General features: G+C 38.0%; 1 protein-coding gene across 2 annotated transcripts in view; it reads left to right on the top strand.

Annotated features, from left to right (window-relative positions):
* The window catches only part of LOC117218580 (uncharacterized), a 63,500-nt gene extending 52,569 nt beyond the window's left edge, over positions 1-10,931 (top strand). For both annotated transcript variants that reach the window (XM_076523472.1, XM_033467085.2), the window contains exons 2-4: positions 4,356-4,636; positions 6,575-6,835; positions 8,359-10,931. In XM_076523472.1, coding sequence (XP_076379587.1) covers positions 4,356-4,636; positions 6,575-6,835; positions 8,359-8,793 — 977 coding nt within the window. In that variant the 3' untranslated portion in view covers positions 8,794-10,931. The remainder of the gene's footprint in view (positions 1-4,355; positions 4,637-6,574; positions 6,836-8,358) is intronic.
* Positions 10,932-21,183: the final 10,252 nt, after the last annotated feature.

Raw genomic sequence — 21,183 nt, 5'->3', positions numbered from 1 at the left:
AGGCGTGAGTTTACGATAAGATACACACGTGCGAGAGGCTCCTTCCAGTCTCCCGGCAACGGGCTAATCGAATCGTGACTTATCGTCGTGCCGAGTCCATATTTAAATGCTGGCGGGGCGCGTTCGTTCTTTCCTTCGTTCGCGTTCGTTAGGGTCGCGCTCGCGCGCGCGCGCGCGCGTTTAACACGTTGAATGCCCGGCTCGCGATTTTCCTTGGACGATCGAGAGCCGGGAACAATTTTCAATGCCCCGGTGACAATTGACAAGCTTCGCGGCCCGCCCGGCTCGCTCGCCATTGTCAACGGATTAGTTATTGTCGCGCGCTCGGTGCCTCTCGCATTCGAGCCGCGTCGAACGGCTCGGCCGAGCTTTCGGATTCGCGACGCCGTGTTTTCGCATTCAAGAGTCCCAGTGAGATATCGATAGTATGACAGTTTTAGGACCGATTCTTCTCTCGGCCCGCTGACAATGCGCGTCGGGACTCGCGGCGGGCTCGGATTTTAATTGGCCGGAAGAGTTATTGCACCGCGGCGGCGGCGGTGGCCGCTGACCCGAAACGAGAAGGAGTCCAATTAATCATTAATTGTGATCGGAGGAGAGGCTAAAAGGCGAGATCGGTGCGCGCATCATCGCGCATCCCTCCTCGCTCCACACGTGCGCTGTTACAACAGGCCGGGTCCGCGGCGCGGGCTCAGACGTGTATTCGTTCACGCGTGACTGACGTGCGAATTGCACGAACGATCGTATCGAATCGCCGTGACAGGTTGCGCCTGAACACACGCACCGCCACTTCGGATGGATGTACACGCACGCACGAGCAATTAACGCGTGTTAATTACCCTCGCGGCGGACCGGGGACCCGCGCGCGCGCGCTTCTCCCGGTCCCGCTGATCCGTCAAGCGCAATCAAACCGGGCTCTTCTCGCATAACCGTGTACGAGAGGACCGAATGCGCGGACTTTTTAACGGCCGTTTTAATAGTTTATTTAGAGATACTGACGCTCGTTGCGAAACATAATTTGCAAGTGACACCGATTATCTTGTCGCGGGACGCGTCGTCTGCAGATCATCGTACGCGTTCGTTTTTTCTTTACACTTTCGTACGGTGTGGTACGAATTGGAGGTGTTTTGTACATGACAAGAATGAAGTCTGTAGTATGAAAAATATCGCGATAGAGTAGTTTCTCTATAATTCGCATTCGGATTGCGCACAGAAATGGACAATTTTGGAAGAGGAGATGCGGTCGTTCGGGCCTTGCAACGCATTTTTATAGTTGTTGATATATATAATAATAACATAATATATGATAAGGATATATATATAATAATTGATTGTTTTATATATCAATTATTACTTTTATATATTATTATTATTATATATCAATCATTATTATATATGTCAATATTATTATATATAATAATAAATATAAATATACTATATTATTAATTAATTACTATATAATATAAAAATACTATAATATTATAGTATTTTGGAATGAAGTGTTCGATGATTAGATTATAATTTTTCTTAAAGGTATGATATACGCATTTTAACTTTAACAATTTAACAAACAAAGCCACTATAGTGGCGCGTCGTACAGAAAGATGACATCAGCGAAGGCCACTATAGTGGCGCATAGTGCCTAAGAGGTTAAGAGTACAGTAGTGTCTCCCATACTGACGCTCAGATTGTCCACTAATAATGGGCAATTTGGAAGAGCGGCTCGTTTTTATAATCGTGGACAATTTATAACTATAACGCGAGGCTATCGAAATAATCGTATCTCCTCTTCCCAAACTGTCCATTTTCGTGGTCAATCGTGGGCGTCAATTAGAGAGACATTGCTGCATCCGGAAACGGGAAACGGTAGAATTTTCCGAGCGAACGGCGCCGGCGAAAGAAGAGCGCGACGATTTTGCGGGAATTCGACCAGCGCTTTTCGAACGGCGCATTTGAAAGTCCACGAGCACACTGTCGTGACTCGTTGTGTTGTATATATTGTACGCTGACATTATTGGTGAAACCGACTTTCTATCTTTCTCGTTTGTTAGCGCGTACGCGAGCGCTACGTACGAACATATCCCGGAGAGTACACAAGAAAATGTAACCTTTTTCCTACTTTCTCGTTGTAAATAATCGGCGAATCTTTTATTTCGATTCGACCGTCAAGAGTCTCTCTCTCTCTCTTTCTCTCTCTCGTCCGGATAAATTATTCGACGGGGGGGAAAAAAAGGTGCCGCCGCCCCCCTCTCTCGTAATACGACGGATAAATCAATTTTAATCGACGCGTCGCGGTTACGTTTACACGAAATCGTACAATAATGATGCCCGTGTGAAATTTATTAACCGGCGGGGGTCTGGCCTCGTAAAAAAGTCGAGGAGATCCGCGCACGCCTTCGGGGTGAGTTCGCGAGGTATGGAATTGCGAAGGAAGTCGTAAGCCAGGACGTTTAATTGCGCAATAAATCCTGATTCTCCGATTTGCAACCCATTTCCTACTGCGGGGGCGACGATTGGTCGCTGTTAAATTGGCGCGTAGGTGCAACGTAGGTACCTACGTATCCATGTAGGTATACGCGACTGTGAAAGTCGGAAGAGTTCCTCTCTTTCCTTTTCGACAATCTCTCTTTCGCGCGTGCGCGGCTTCGACAGGAAGCCGCACATGCGACCTTCTCTCGCAATAACAATTCGCAATACGTTTCCTGATCCGACGTCATTAACCTTTTACTCGGCGCCCCTTTAATCCCCGTGGACCTCGAATTTCCTCTCGCCTTCGTTTCCTCCTCTCCTCGTTCTTGTCGCGGAACGTTCCGATTTCGAGCCCCGCGTCCCGAGCTACAGTATCGTCTCTCTAATTGACGCTCAAATTGTACAGAAAAATGGACAATTTAGGGAGAGGAGATTATTCGAGCCTCGCAATGCGTTTTTATAGTTACCAATTGTCAACAGTTATAAAAAGAAACGAGCTACAAGGCTCGAATAATCGTATCTCATCTTCGCAAATTGTACGCTTTTGTGGACAATCTGAGCGTCATTTAGGGACAATTTTGAACAATTTTTCAAGAAACTCTTTTCACTTAGCATTCGATTTTAATAGAATTGTTAGAAAATCACCGGTAGTTTAAGTATGTGAAATTATCAGTGAGATTAAATTTCCAAGGAATTAACTTTTTCCAATTTTCGATTAATTAAAAGTATTCTAAATACGATCGGTTCCTCAAGCGATTCCAGGTTTTTTTCAACAACAAATGCAGATTCCGCTGTATTAAATAAGAGTATATGCTATACTTTCGAGCAGGGGTGTTAAGGGGGAGTGGAACACCGCGCTAAGGCGTTGAGAAAATAGATTTCGGAATAAATTTCGCAATTTTAATACAGCTAATTACCAAAAGAAAAGACCTAATTTTTCTACGAGAATGTAAATGACGAGAATTTCGTCTTTGTTCTCCAATCTCTTAGAAGTAAAAATCGTACAAAATAGCGAAGTTTTTCGTTGTCTCCACAACCCTTTCTCGTAGAATATCGAATAACCATTAAAATCGTCGTGCACTGGGACGTTCGAATTCTAATAATTATAGAAATGGTCACAGCTCAAAGAAAAAAAACCAGCTGTTTTTATTTTCAGAAAAGGAAAGTTCGCCTATAAATGCTAATAAAAGATTAATGAATTGACGCATCGATAAAATCTTACCGTAGAATGCTCTGCGCGGAAAATCGATTTCTTTTAAGCGTTAGGGCGGTGTCCCGCTTTCGAGGCAAGGCGATAGAATGATCAAAGAAATCGAATCTACAAGGTGTCCTAAAAATGTCTCATAATCCGGAAATGGAGGGTTCCTGAGATCATTTGAAGCAACTTCTTCCTTTACAAAAATGTTCTCCAAGGCACCGTTAACGAGTTATCAACGAAAAACAGTGACCAATAAGAATAGAGTACGGCTGACGCGAGGCGGCCAGCCAATCAGCGCGCGAAGCCCAGCTCCGCTCATTGGCTCGATCGCCTCGCGCCAGCCGAGCTCGCCTCTCATTGGTCACTGTTTTTCGTTAATAACTCGTTAACGGTGCCTCGGAGGAAATTTTTGTAAAGAAAAAAGTTGCTTCAAATGGCCTAAGCAACCCGCCACTTTCGGATTGCGAGACATTTTTGGGACACCCTGTATATACAGTATCAGGCTCTGTAGAGTACACATCAGATTCTGCTGTCCAGAGAAATAGCCTCGCGCAGAATTCAGCCGTACCTAAAAGGTTAAGCGTTAGGGCGGTGTCCCGCTTTCGAGGCAAGGCGATAGAATGATCAAAGAAATCGAGTCTATACGAAGGGTATTCTTCTGACATGTGTTATTGCGTCGGTGTTACAGATTCGGTGGCACAGACGGTTACTTTGACGAGTCTCGCGCTTTTCCTGAGTTCGAGCCTGAACACGGTGTCGTGCGCACCCGTTCTGAACCAGCTCGTAACCAGCTCGAACACCATGAACCGGTGGGAGCAGCCCTGCGGTAATCCGGTGCCGATCCAGTTCAGGAACATGCCGCAACGGCACAGCGTGCACAGGACCCTGAAGAGGGTGCGCACCCAGCTCCGGGTCGCCCAGAATCACTTCAAGATGCATCTGAAGGATGTGCACGACATATATTCGAAGGTAAATCGCAATGCCCGACCTGACCGCGATTCGTAATTAATCGCTGAACCGTACCGAGGTAAAAGAGAGTGGGCGACCGCTTCAAAGAGGCTCGCACGTGTGGCACGACGCGGTGCATTACTAGCGTTAAAGTCCTACTTTCCGCCGCGGCTGCAATTTGCATTTGTTACGATGTGCCACGCACCAACGTAATTGCGATTTTTCTATTTCGCGAACGGGCCGGTTTCCTGGTCTCTCTCGCGAGCCCGGTTGCGAAATCCGCGCCGCGGTTACCAGCCGTTTTTCGACCGCGGACTACCCTTTTCGCGACATTTTTACAGGGTTAGTGTGGGTATTATACCTTAAAATGTATCGTCGAAATGAATATCTGTTGTTCGTGTATGACGGATAAGTAAAATTAAAATTATAGTTGGCGGAAAAGGAATATTGTCCTTTCTTGCGCAGGAAATTATTAACCCTTTGCACTCGAAGCCATTTTGACTATAAATCTAAATTCATTCTTCTGACTTATGGTATTTCTATTTTATGTGACAAAGTGCATTTTATGCGTATAAAATTTAGTCTTGTGACTCGTACAACAATTACAGTTTTAATAATTTTTTATATCTAAGCTTTTATAATATAAAAATTATGTTAGAACGTGATGTAACAATTTGAGTGGTGCCTCGGGGTCACAGAAGGTTAACCCTTTGCACTCGAATGTCGAAGATACAGCGACACAATGTATTCACGTCGAAGTGGCATCTTTTTTTAATTATTATTTTTCTTCGTACTGTAAGGTAATCACGTAAAATGCATAATTGGAAACACACAATTTTTCATTTATCAGTTCTTATAAAATTTTCGAGCAGCGTAATGATTTTTCTTTCTCAAATCTCAATGTTTGTAAAATCTGCTCAGAGTGCAAAGGGTTAATGCGGAATTGATTACAATCGTCGTTGATATTTGTCAATTTAAATTAACGCGATGCATGCAAATAATATACAATTTTTTTTCCCGTGTAAGATAGTATTTTTTCCCATGAAAGAATTATTAATCAACGTAACTATGAGATGAAATGCGAAGTAATACGATGAAGAGTTAACCCTTTGCACCAGCAGCCATTTTAACTTCGAATCGAACAAGAGTATTAAATTTGAAGCGAAAGCAACTTTGAATAGATACGATACGCATTTTAAGTGAGACTGTTTTTTTATTTATATTTTATATAAATAATTATATTAATATTATATAAATATTGTTATATTATTAATATTATATGAATATTATTATATTAATATTATATGAATATTATTATATTAATATTATATGAATATTATTATATTAATATTATATATGAATATTATTATATTAATATTATATATATAAATATTATTATATTATTAATATTATAATAATGATAATATTATATTAATATTATTATTATATAAATAATCATATTTAGATTTTTGTATATTTATATTTGCGAGAAGAATTGTTTCATCCATGTGTGCAAATGGTGCAAAATTTGTGATAACTAAAATTTTGAGAAAGCTTGCAATGAAAGTATTAAATAACTAACATATAAATTCGTCGCGAAGTATCGTATATATTTTAGTCATTGTTGCGTGCTGCAACGGTATTAATTACATCGATCAGACTTTCGTTAAGAAAGCGTTCTCGATATTTGCCGCGAAAAGTTTCCCGTTCGACCGTACGTACGGCGAAATGAACCGTCGAATCGGATTGGTTTATCGTCGCACTCGCGTTTTTTTTAACACCGTGGTTCAGGAATCTCGTGGCCCCTTTCGGTTCGCGTCGGAATAACGTAGTTCGAAGCGGAACGCGCGATTCGTGGAAAAAAGTCAAGTGCATAATTTTGCGCCGTGTAGAAAAAAACAGTCCGTGAGCGACTGTCGAGCGTGTCGATTAAACAGTATCCCGAAGTTTGATTCGCAGGTGTACAAAGTGCTGAAAGAGCAGTACAAAATGTCCTGGCTTCCCGAAAAGGAGTTCGAGTGGTATTGGAACGAAGTTTGGTGTCTCGACAAGGAAAAGAAAGCGAACCGCACGCTTCCGCATCTTCACGACTCGTTGCAAAGGTTCGCAATTACGTTCGACCATCTCACGGCTTTCCGCCTGAAATCGAACATTAACGTTGATCTTACCATGGGCACAAGAAACAAGATCATTATGCAGATGTTCAACGAGATCCTCAAGGTACGCATTCCTATCTTATTAAGCTTTAAGAGTCTCGCGGCATGTTTCTTTATTACTACTTTGAGGACGTATGTCGACATATCGGCGGCGGCGGCGGCGGTGGCATTGAAACTGCAGCGTCGTACAGTCATTCATTTTCATGCAAATCTGCACAACTAGAAATAGTAATACCGATTCTATACCGACTCGAAATAGTAATACTTTGTGAAATCTAAAAATAGTAATACGTAACTGAACACGGTGACACACAAAAAGTTATTGCAGTAATTAATTATTATATGTGATTGTATTATAATATTATATATAATATGTTATAGTATAGTTGTATATTATAATTAATTACTAATATAAATTTTGGTTACCATATTCAATTTATAGTAATAATTATTATATATAATTATAATAATAATATAGTTATATATGATAATAATAATATAGTTATATATAATAATAATAATATTATACATAATAATAATAATAAATCATTACTGTAAATTTCTGTTACTATATTCAATTATGTATTACTATTTTTAGATTTTACAAAGTATTACTATTTCCAGTTGGTACAGATTATTTATTATCATATAATTATTATATATAATTATATTATAATATAGTATATTATGGTAACAAAAATTTATATTAGTAATTAATTATTATATATAACTATATTATAATATAATTATATATAATAATTAATTACTAATATAAGTTTTTGTTACCATATTCAATTTACAGTAATAATTTTATATATAATTATATTATGATATTATATATATTTATTATATGTAATTATATTATAATATAGTTATATATAATAATAATAATAATAAATTATTACTGCAAATTTCTGTTACCATATTCAATTATGTATTACTATTTTTAGATTTTACAAAGTATTACTATTTCCAGTACAAATAATATATTATATATAATTAAATTACATTAATTACATTATACAATCAACTACTATAACCCAGTAATACCTTGACATAACCGAAAATACTAATACAAATTGATCTAAACCACAATCATCTCGAAGCACAATTCAACCATAAAACCGTCTCGCTCTATTCAATTGCGACACGAAACGTTAATCGCATCGACGCAATTATCTTCGCTCGCATTTGCGACGCGTCCACGATCTCTCTAAACAAACATAACAGAAAATAATCTATCACGTCGTGTGCCGTTACATCGAGTCGCAGAGAACCACAGAAGCCATACACCGTCGAATTGGTTCAACGTTTCACAAAAAGAATCACGATCCTTCGTACACAAAAGATCGTTTAACGACGGAGAGACAGCAACGTGAACGTCGCGGCGGTAGCCGGTAACTGTGTCTTTAATAGTCTTCCGGTAGCTAAAAAATCGCGAACAAGGCGAAAGGTCGAGTAGAGTGAGTCGGTTGTACACGCGGTTAAATTCGCGCTGGTAATTACACAACGCGCCTAACGTAAAAATAACGTCGGAGAATGGTCGTGGGCGTACGTATGATTTGATGGGACGCGTTTTCGTTGCAGGTGTTGTGCGAAGTGGAGACAGCCATCTCGAACTTAGGAATAAAGACGTCCACGTCCCACACCGAGAGGATGGTCACGGAGAGCTCGAACTGGGCGAAAGAGGGCGACCTGACGCTGATGCTGATCCAGGATTGGGGCGTGATCAGGCTGTACCAGAGATTCCTGAAGGCCTGGACGAAAGCGTTTCGGGACGCGACCGCGAAGGTGAACGGACCGGGCACCTGCCCGGACAAGCAGAGCCACGGGCCGAAAGTGATCCACAAGGGTCCCGGGTCGAAGGGTAAAAAGATGACGAAGATCAAGAAGCAGAACAGGCCGGTTCGGAGGCGCACGATGGCCGCCGGCCAGAACAGTTCCTTGCCGCAGGGATCGAAGAAGGATCTCCCGAGGAACAGACGGCTGAGGAACAAGCAAAAGCTGCTGGAAGCGTCATGAAACCGGCGCGACGATCTTTTCAATTTATTAACGAATTAATTTAACAGGCAACCTCGACGCGTACGACTCTCTTTCGTTTCCCATGGATCTGAATTTCGCGGAGCGACGAGCCCTTCGTCGCGCGGGGCGAACGACGATTAGCACCGTTGTTTGGTTCACCGATCTTATCGATCACGTTCGATCATGGTACTTTCGTTGTCCTCCCCCTAAAGGAGAAGCTTCCGATTCGCATTCGTCGCCGGGAACTGGTCGAACGACGATCTTCGGGTCGAAGCGCGAAGGTCGCGTTCGCCCGCTTCTCCGGACGCTTCCCCGAGAAAAGCTCCCCGCACTTTGTATTATCACTGGCAGATTTCTATTTATTTTCGTCGCCCCATTGATTCGCAACATGCTTTCTCTCCCATATTCTTGCCAGTTCGTTCCGACGCGCGTTGTCTGTTCGAAGAGAGAGGCGGTCGTATTCGAAACCGGCGCGTTGGCTTCCGTCGATCGGCGCGTTCGACGCATACTGCGGCCCACGAATGTGTTCGCGCATCTTCTGAAATGTAGGAACTTTTTTCAAACTCGAGTAAATGAGTTTTTAGGACGATAGAGGGACGATAGACGATGACTAAAATGTCTTTTTTAAATTTTATCAATTGGGATGACAGAAAAAACGTAAGAAACTCTCGTCTTCTATCTTATTTATCTGAGTCTAAGGATTTAAAAAACTGCATGTCATTCAGTTTTTGGCCAAAATTGTGATAAAACTGCATTTTTGCCATTTTTAATTTGTTCTAACTCTTCTAACAATTTTGTTATCACTTGGGCTGACAGAAAGAAAGTAAAAAACTCTCGTCTTTTAACTTTTTTTTTATCTGAGCCTAAAGATTTAAAAAACTGCAGATTTCATTCAGTTTTTGATCAAAATCGCGATAAAACTGCATTTTTGCCATCTTTAATTCGTCGTAACTCATAACAATATCAAACCGATTACGATAAAACTTTCAGCACGCGTATTTCTTAAATTTTCGTTACAGGCTCCGATAAAAAAGTTAAAGATCGAGAGCTTTATTTTTTTTTGTCAGTCCAAGTAATAACAAAATTAAACGATAAAAGCATTTCAGTCATCGTCTAGTAGTCAAGTCACTTAAAAAAAAAAACAGTTCCAGTCACTTTAGTCCAGTTTCAAAAAGTAATTACAATTTAAAAGGTGTTGGAACAGCTTCGCGGGCCACCGTAGCTAGATAGCATCGTTGAGAATCCAGTTGTATACTAGAGACCAGTATTAAGAAATATATTTCAGAACAGTATTATATATCTAATAATATAACTAAATAACAAGGTTAGTGAATAATTTTGACAAAATGCTTCGTTCGCGCGTCCGTATTTTCCATCGATTCCATCGACTGCCGAAGTCTTCTACGGCAATCATTATAATTGAACCCGTTCGATTTGCGCCGGTCATAGATTATATCAACCTTATTTTATTTTACTTTATTTTATTTTATTTTATTCATTATACTATTTTATTCATCGATTCGATATTCGACAATCGCTTCAGTTCATTCATGACAATCCAACAAACGTGTTTCGCACTTTTTTTTTTCTTTTTTTTTTTAGCGGATTTCGACGATCTGAGAGACAAAGCATCGACGTTCGAGCTCTCTTCGGGATCGCGAGCGCGATATTCTTTCGTTTCGCGCGATTAGAGCGTCGAATTGTGGCTCTAATCGCGAATATTCGAGGCACGCGAGGGGTTGTTTTAAAGGACACCGGCGGGGGGAAGAGTCGTCGATCGAATTTCGACGGGCCGGTGAACGGTTTGTCAAACTTATTTATTGTAGCTTTAACATTAGTAGGCTCTAGCTTAATGTTGTTTAGCTGTGATATCTCCAGCGTACGCGTACGTACAGAGTTCCTACGTTTTATACATAGGCGCGTTACTTATCGTAAGTGGCGTACGTTCACGCGTACTATTACGTATTTTAGGTGTAATCGGATTTCCACTTTTTATTTTTTGTTTTAATTCTACTCGTGCTTCCCTCTCTCTCTCTCTCTCTCTCTCTCTCTCTCTCTCTCTCTCTCTCTCCCGTTCCATAGAATCTCGTTTTCTCTTTCTCCGCGGTTATCTTCCCGGACTGCGGATTCTGTGCTTTCGTCGCGAAAATATTCCGAGAATCACAACTCTTTTTCGGCGCGGACTCTTTTCTCGAGAGAGTTCCAAGCGTGTAACGATGCTTATTAGCGCGGATCTTTCATTGCTTTCACGGCGTGCGCCGATTTACGAAAATGCAAAGTGCATCGGCGCGTGTTCGCGCGAAGCGTAATAATATTTTTATTTTATTCTTATCCGGACCGATCTTTCCTTATTTTGATTTTTAACGAAATTACGCGTTCTCGTAAAGATCCGCGCGGCGGCCTGCCGATGATCGGGGGCGTTCACGTGTCCGCGAGCGATTCGCAAATTTGTTCGAGTATTTTCTAAGTAAAATTAAGGAGAGTCGAGATAAATTACAGAAACTTTTTAACATGGAATTCGAACGAATAAATCTGACAATTTCTCAGGGCTAAGTGGAACAAATATGCGAGTCGCTTTAATGTCTGTCGGTAAAAAATGAACGACTTCTGCTCGAAAGTCCATTATTCAAGCGTTACGGAACGCCGCCGTATCGATTCTCGATTTATTAATTCGAGAGATGGAAGCTGTGGGAAGAAATGAACGTCTGTCTGTCTGTCTGTCTGTCTGTCTGTCTGTGTTCGAGTACAGAAAAATATTGATTTTGCGCGGAGATCCGCAGTCTGCTTATTATAGTTGCTTTCGAGCGTCTCGAACGTGGAAACGACGGCGAAAGATCAACAGCCGTTTTGCCAACGTTTCCAAAAGGCGTTCGTTCGCCGTCTTTTGTTCGTTTCCTTAAGTTCGGATCGGATGTACTTAGAGAGAGGGAGAGACCTACGCGCGCACACCTCTTCTAGGGTTAAAGACGCGTCTATCGAGGGACCATTTACCGTATTAAGAATGATTTTTCTATGGGAAAAGATGCATGCGTATCGTCGACTTGAAGAAGATATGACAATCAATGTTTCGCATTGAACCGGTACTTAGCCGTACATGCGTACTTTAAAGTTAGATATTTTTGTACTTGGTATTCACACGTGACGTGATACTGGAAAAAAAAACGTTTTTTATACACGCGGCACTCTAGTAGATATCGTAACAGGACTCTCTTCCCCCATTTGCATTTTATCAAGTATACGTAGTAGGTATATTTATTGTGGCTTACACGTAAAACACGTACAGTAGCGTTACGGTTTTTATTTATTGTATCACGTTACCATCGCATTTATTATTTATTTGTCATTTCTGTACTTGTGTAATCGACTCGAATAAATTCAATGTTTTTATATTGAGCTGATCCATGCGCGATGTTATTCCCTCTCCCTCCCCCCTCCAACAAAATGGAACAATAATTTATGCTTTAAACCTTTCGTCTAAAATTTCACACTTCTCGATTTAAACCTCGTTTTTTTTTTACAAAAATTTGCATCGATGTGACATTTTGTTAAAGTTTACGTGAATCAATTACAGTAAATTTTTGCCTAATTCACGCTGAGATTGCGCACAAAAATGAACAATTCGGGAACTGTAAACATCGGCCGCAAAGTTATTTATTATTATATATATACCTCAATCGTTGTGCATATCAATTATTATACATATCAACTGTTATACATATATATATTATATTATATTATATTATATTATAATATATTATATAATTATATATAATATATTATATTACTTATTTATTTTTATTTATTATATATTATAAATTATATATATATATAATTATATAATGACTCGTAAACAAAGCCGCAGATTGCATTTTCGCAAAGGAAAAAGTTACTTAGGATGACCTCAGCTACCCCTCATTTTCGGCTGTTAAAATAATTGTGGAACACCCTGTATATTTATTATTATATATATCAACAATTATAAAAACGAGCCGCAAGGCTCGATTAATCGTACCTCCTCTTCCCAAATTATCCTTTTTTTGTGCACAATCTGAGCGTTAATTAGAGAGAATTTACTGTATCTCCAATTTTCCACCATTGCATATACTTTTTCGAGTCTTGTTCTCGAGAAAATTCTCCGAGGTTAAATCGTCGAAACGATTGAAATTATAATTTTACAGAAAATCATAATTTGTAATAAAAATGGCGAAAGGAGTCCAAACAAAATCAGTCCCATTATTTTCAGAATGCAACATACATATAGGTCGGCCACTGTTTTTCTTCGGTAAGTATAACTTTTAAATAATTTTCTGATCGAATAGCGAAAAATGTCGTTAACAATAATTATTAATTTCTTTATTTATTACAACGGTATCGTCGGAATACTATTTACCCCTTATGGGAAATTGTATCGACGGGATTTATAAAGTAAATGGAAATAATTTTGGCAGAGCTTCTTAGAAACATTCTCGAGTAAAATATGTTCAAAGAAAATAATTGTTTCCCTGTTTATAATGCCGCTATTTAATCAATTCGACCAGGGTTTAATAAGCGGTCGATGTGTTCTCGCGAGCTGACGATCGTTATCGATGATGGCTCGCGAAAAATGTATAGGTGCGCTGCAAGATAATGGCATATCAGGTTCACTAAACTTGCGGCGCGCGGTGGTGGCCACAGTAATGGGATACTGAAAAATGCGAATTAATTTGCGAGCACCACAATTTTTCACTAACTGTACGCGATCGAGATGATGTTGCCCGGATTAATAAAATATTAATTTGATGATGACTCAATTTGTTTAAATATTATTTTACCGTTCCATTTCGCATCTGGAATCTCGGATATCGATTTTAATTTTGTACGTTCGTTAACTTAATGCTCCTGTTGATTCTTGCAAATTGTAAACAGTTTTACAAAGAGAAACGTAATATTTAGTATTTTAAATTTCACTGTTCCATTCGATAATTAAATTTTCTTGCGCGAAATTGCGAAACGTTTGGACTGTAAATAATTCATTGCAAAATAAATTCGCGAGCTTTATCGATCGGCACGAAGGGTCTCTTGAACGGCTGCCTCCAGTATCAGGAGTCCACGAAGGGTTGAAAGGTTGTAGTCAATATTCATTGCTCCCTATACTAACCTATACATACACATATATTTAAACTATAATTGAATTGCAGATCTGAATGCATTTATCGCATTTCCAATCTAAAAATATAATAATGTAATAATATAATAATATAATAATATATAATATAATATAATATATACATATATATATAATATATAATATAATATAATAATAGTATTGTTATTATTAAATTAGGGAGAATTTACTGTAATTTCGGTCTCTGTATTTATGGTACATTTCGACGTTATTCAAACGTTTAATCAAATTATAAAGAAACTAATTTTCCATTCTTCACCGAATCATGTCGAAAAAGAGTACAATTAATGAAGCGAGAACAATATGTAAAATGCAGTCGAATCTTGTATAATTAAAGGATACTTTCGCGTTAACGTAAAAAGAATCGAAGAGAAGTTAAGGAATAGATACGTTTTCGGAACAAATCAGAATGATTTATGACACCAATTGCTAACACTGTATTTTTTACAATATATCAGTAATAATTTATTGTGAACAGAGTATTTTCTTGCAATATTCTAAGAATATATTATTTGACCTATAATATTGGGTTGGCAACTAAGTAATTGCCGATTTCAGTTATAGATGTCTCTCACTCCCATTTTTATGATATCCGTAAATGTAATATTATAAAATTATTATTATTATTATTATTATTATTATTATTATTATTATTATTATTATTATTATTATTATTATTATTATTATTATGTTATTTTTTATTATCCGTGAATGTTAGCAACTGGACAAATTGAATGCAGCGGTCAAGGAAAAGCGAGCAGAATTGGTCAATCGTAAAGGTGTCATTTTCCAGCAGGACAATGCTAGGCCGCACACGTCTTTGTCCACTCGACAAAAATTGATGGATATTGGTTGGGAATCGATGTTACACCCACCATATAGCCCTGATCTCGCACCATCGGATTACCACTTATTTCGATCCTTGGACAACTCCATTCGTGGTAAAACTTTTAACGACGATGACGCTGTAAAATCTCGCTTAACTCAGTTTTCGGCCGAAAAGGATCAGACTTTCTACGAGCGTGGAATTTTCAAGTTGTCAGAGAGATGGCAAAAGGTCATCGAACAAAATGGAAAATACATTACAAATTAAACTTCGTTCCAAGTAAAAAAAAAATTTTAATTTCATTGAACAAATCGGCAATTACTTAGTTGCCAACTCAATAATTATTAAAAAGGATATCAAATTTCTGAAGGGATCAAAAATATCTAATCTGTATGATATTAACTACCCCCCCCCCCTAAATCTCATGATTGTGCATTTCTAATTTATTTACGCTTTTGTCTGTGAAAAACCATTCCGTTGTTTTAATATTTGAAATTTGAAAGACGCAAAGTTTCGCAATTCGTTGTAAAATTTATTTGCATAAAGTTATATAAAAAATGAAATATATACATATATCGTAGAAAAAATGAGATGTATATATTACAGAAAAAAGTGAAATATATATATTATAAAAAAAATGAAATATATATATTACAGAAAAAAAATGAAATATATATATTATAGAAAAGAAATATATACATATAGAAAAAATTAAACATAGATATTATAGGAAAATTGAAGTATATATATTATAGAAAAAATGAGTGTCCAACAATTTAATACCACGGAGTTTCGCACGCAAGTATGGAAAATAAGATACAGTTTATGTCTCCAGAATTTTATTATACACAAAGAGACGATCGTAGCCGGAATTTCGTCGCGCGCGTCCTAATGCTGTGTAAGAGATCTAATCTTAGTCCGGCGGAATCCCCGTTCGTCTAATTATAGTATCGCCTTATATGGTGTATATTCGGTTTACGTAGAACTTGCGTAGACGTAGAACGCGTGTACCTTACTACGTAAGACTTACGCGTCGTCTTCGTCGCTAGTTTTTGCGCTCTCATCTGTGGGCCGGCCATAAACGCGAAACTATTGACCGCCTGACGTCAGTTTTTCCTACAGCCTCCTTTTTCCGTTTCGCTTCGAAAAAAGATGGCGAGCCGTACCGGTATCTTCAAAAATATCTGCCGCCGCCACCGAGCACTTCCAACCGTCATTTTAACAAAACAAATTCATTCGCGAAGCAAAGTCGCCGATAAAAAAAACCGTAATTTTCTACGAGCCTCGATAAAAACTCGAAGTCTCCCGAAAAACTTCCCAATATTTTCTTCGCGTATACGTCCACGAATTTCGTTTTTTTCTTTTTTTTTAGACAAATTTATTTACAATTTTTTAGATATTAAAATTAATTATTATTAATTTATATTCTATTTAAAGCTTATATATATATATATATATGCTAAGCTATATATAAGCTTTGCAGAATCTCGATTAATAGGATCTCGTTATTTATAAATAGCAATGCAATAGCAATTTCTGGTAATCCGAAAGTGTGTCAATGTGTGCTATTAAATTTATTTGTTACACTAAATTATGTATTATTATTATTATTATTATTATTTATTTGTTACTAAATTGTTTTACTCAATATATTAGAGTAAATTAAATTCATCGATTTAGTAATTTAGTACAGACCGTGTAATTCATTCGATTTATTCGATAACTCGGATCACGTTGCGTTATTTATTTTTATTTATTCAAGAACCAAGACCACGTTGTTTAACTCGAGATTGATACGTTTAATATTTTCGAATATATTATACAATTAACTTCACTGATTCAGCGGTTCGCTAAATCGCGGTTCGCTTCGATTTAGTTCGGATCGTATAATCGAGTCGAATTCACTTAAAAAAGTTCAGACAGACCACCTTTTTACAAGTCGCCGGAGAATTCTGGAGGCGAGAGACGACCAGAAAAGACGAACAGAAGCCAGTATCGCAACGTTAACCCTTTGCACTCGAGTGGTGACTCTGAGGCACCATTAAAATTTACGATGTCACGTTCTAAAATAATTTTTACATTGGCAAAGCTTAGATTTAAAAAGATTGTTAAGACCCTAACCGTTGTGTGATTCGCAAGAACCAATTTCATATGCATAAAATGCACTCCGTCATATAAAATAAAAATACTATAAGTCAGAAAAATTATTCTAGATTTACAGTTGAAATAGTTTCGAGCGCAAAGGAATAATATATATGAATATATAATAATATATATGAATGATAGTATATAATAACCCTTTGCACTCGAGTGGCGACTCTAAAGCGCTATTAAAATTTACGATGTCACGTTCTAAAATAATTTTTACATTGGCAAAGTTTAGATTTAAAAAGATTGTTAAGACCCTAACCGTTGTGTGAGTCGCAAGAACCAATTTCATATGCATAAAATGCACTCCGTCATATAAAATAAAAATACTATAGGTCAGAAAAATTATTCTAGATTTACAGTTGAAATAGCTTCGAGCGCAAAAGGATAATGTATATGAATGTATAATAATATATATGAATGATAGTACATAATAACCCTTTGCACTCGAGTGGTGACTCTGAAGCACTATTAAAATTTACGATGTCACGTTCTAAAATAATTTTTACATTAGCAAAGTTTAGATTTAAAAAGATTGTGAAAAGCGTCATATGCATAAAATGCACTTTGTCATATAAAATAAAAGTACTATAAGTCAGAAAAATTATTCTAGAGATTTACAGTTGAAATAGCTTCGAGCGCAAAAGGATAATGTATATGAATGTATAATAATATATATGAATGATAGTACGTAATAACCCTTTGCACTCGAGTGGTGACTCTGAAGCACTATTAAAATTTACGATGTCACGTTCTAAAATAATTTTTACATTAGCAAAGTTTAGATTTAAAAAGATTGTGAAAAGCGTCATATGCATAAAATGCACTTTGTCATATAAAATAAAAATACTATAAGTCAGAAAAATTATTCTAGATTTACAGTTGAAATAGTTTCGAGTGCAAAATACGAACGGAGCCGCGGTTAGTATAACGATGACGATTCGCGCGCGTTACCGGTAATTCTACCGGCTCGATTCGATTATTGACACTAGCCCGCGATCAAACCGCGATTCTATACGGGTTATGACAATTCGCGCGACGCGCGGCATTCCCAACTGATTCATAATGCAAATAGAGCGAAGTCCGCGCGAGTGCATTTCTGTGTGCCTCGATGCCCCCGTAAAACGTCTGTCGGGATCTCGGGATCCTCGCTTCCGACGAGCTTACGGAACTGGCAGGTATAGTCGGTTTTTCGGGGAACGTCGAAACGTGGGAACACAAACGTTTCGCGAAATTCCCGATGCTTAACCGATAGGTATTATTCGCGTTTACGCGAACACGTCACTCAGATAAATTTGGATGTCGATATAGTCGCGCCGCAGTTTCCGAATGCACCCCAAAATAAGAGAAGTTTATATGCAGTTTTTATTATCGCGATTGCATGTTTCTCTTCTTCTTCCTCCAGCTCGTTCTTTTCCATTCCGAAGCGTTCGGGAAAATTGCTGTGCTTTTGTAAAAAAAAGAGATTATATTAGAGAGGTTAATAGATTAAAATAATAATCTTATTAAGACTAGAATAAAAATATTAGATTGTTCGAGTGTCGGAATCATTTTTGATGGAATACTCTTTTTTTCTTTTTCTTCTTTTAATTAATTAGCGATCTCTTTGAAGAGTGTATGTGTTACTGCTAAGTTGTAATGAAACGATTGCTTTAATTATTTATTCTACTATTAGTATTTATTTTGTTAGTATTTTGTTAGTATTTATTTTGTTATGTTTGTATTAGTATTTATTTGTTCACTTAACTTAATCGGTTGGCTGTATTTGACAAAATATCGCCGTTTCTTCGCGACGAGTATGCTCGTCGAAAACAGCTAATTAGGTTAATAGATATTTTTCGTTGCCTGCGCTATTGTCCTAATATCTTCATTAAATTGGCTAGTTCTTAATTACATTGTTCATAATTCTTGGCAAAGTTTTGTCCACTTTGTTGAGCTGAGCAATTTTTTTAAATACCGTTCTCACAGAGATTTAACTTTCTTCTCTCAATTTTCGATTTTTTGCAATATGCGCTTAAAAAAGTCATCGAAACGTATTCGGAACTTTTCTAGCGGTTTACAGTAATTTCTCCGTAATTCGCGCTGAGATTGCGCACAAAAATGGACGATTTGGAAAGAGGCTCGCTTTTATGGTCACCGAATGTCAATAACTATAAAAACTCTTCTTCTTAATATTATAACAATTATAAATATTATAATATATATTATTTATATATATATAATATATATAAATATCATAATAATTATAAAAATCTTAGCGCGAATTAGGGAAAAATTGCTGTACCAGATTTCTCGACTAAAAAACTGAAATCGAAACATTTACATATAAATAAATAACCATTTACATTTACATATTATAACAGCATATATTGTTACATATGTAACAGCGTTTAAAGATCGATCAACTCGTAATTGACTACGCGTCTATGAATTTTTTCCAATAATCTCAGCGATTGCAATTTCGAGCTAATTATTTAGTATCGCGCCATTAGTCCCTATTAGCAGAACAATCTATCATGCCTTATTAATAGGTATCCGGCAAAGTGTTATTGAAACACGCGTTTTCCAGCGTTTTTTTTTTTTCATAATTGCGCTTGTCATGAACGCGCAAAAATCGCCAGCCGCGACGTGTACAATGGGAACGTTGATTAATTCGAACAGCGATGAATGGCTTATGGAAATGCATTTGCGGGACCGCAGCCGCTGAAAAAAGAAAAGTATCCCATTTATGCTCTTTAAATTCATTTCGCAGATCGGTCGGCCGATTAGAAGCGTACACACCGATCGATTAGAATGCGCGCTGAACGTTCGAACAGGAATTTGATTACAACGTGATCGTTACAGTCCGGGAGATACGACACGCCTAATCAGTCGCGACACAGCATCGATTGCAGCTCGTAAATAACGTCGCGGTCATTCAGATAGGCGTCGCCCGTTTGCACAATTAGCGATCATTGTTGCGACGATGATGCGTTTTGCTTCGACGCTAATAAATCAACGTGGAGTCAAATCTTTCGGGAATTTCGCGGCGAAAAACCGGCGCGAGAAACTCGCGTTTCTTGTCGATGCTTGGATAATTTGTGGACTCGCTTTGCATCCTAATTGAGAGATCGATGATCGAGCTTCGAGCGTCTTGATATCGATTGCTCGTAGCATGATAAGAGGCGACGATGCGTTTTGTTTCGACGCTGAATCAACGTGGAAAGTCTTTCGGGAATTTCGCGGCGAAAAACCGGCGCGAGAAACTCGCGTTTCTTGCAGGTGCTTGGATAATTTGTGGACTCGCTTTGCATCCTAATTGAGAGATCGATGATCGAGCTTCGAGCGTCTTGATATCGATTGCTCGTAGCACGATAAGACGCGATGATCGTTCATGATTTCTGTTTCGCAGTTTTCGTTATTTTAGGACTGCGTTCGTCGTTCGTAGCATTTCTTTTTGCTCGTTTGGATCATGCTTCCTTTCGATGCTATAAATTCTCCTGAATTTTGCTTCAGATTGCACGCAAAAATGGATAATATTTCGGAAGAGGAGGCACGATTGTACGAGCCTCGAGTTTATCAAAACGAGGCGTGAGGCTTCAGTAATCGTATTTCCTGTTCACAAATTCATCCATTTTTGTTAACAAGTTGAAGGAAAATTAGGGAGAATTTACTGTAAAAACCGATCTTTTCCTTCTTCTGAAAACTTCTGCAAACCTGTCCGCAATTTCCAGCGAAAATTCCGAAAATTTTCGTAGATTTCTCCTGCGAAAAGATCGCGTAGATCTTTTCATCGAGACCTCCGTGACGAAAATTGAGCGATCAACGGAAATTAAATCGGTGCGGCGATCGATGAAGATTCAGATCAGGGAGCCGGAAAGTTGTACTTTCAAAGAATAAGGGAGTAAACATGCAACTTTTGTTATTCGCCAACGCGACGATTTGTACGCAGCTTTTTTAAAATACTTGAAAATGCTTTCACTTTCGAACTTTTTTTTGAAGTTCAATTCTTCTGTTTCCGTTTTGCTCACTTAATTTTTATCGCCGAGGTCGCCTGAATCCAACTGCACAATTTTTTTGCGGGATTTGCAGCGGAGTGCACGATATTATAATAATATTATATTAATATTATATTTTATAGAAATATACAAATACGATATTTTGTTAAGTTCTTTTTTTTTTAATATATAGGGTGTTTCGACTAAAGAGGAGGCCATCTACAGTGCTGCGAATAATTATAAACATGACGCAACTTTTACATTTTCGCCGATAT

This window comes from Megalopta genalis, chromosome 7, assembly GCF_051020955.1.
Source record: "Megalopta genalis isolate 19385.01 chromosome 7, iyMegGena1_principal, whole genome shotgun sequence".
NCBI lineage: Eukaryota > Metazoa > Arthropoda > Insecta > Hymenoptera > Halictidae > Megalopta > Megalopta genalis.
The sequence above is the reverse complement of the archived record's forward strand: the minus strand, read 5'-3'. Positions and strand labels throughout refer to the sequence as shown.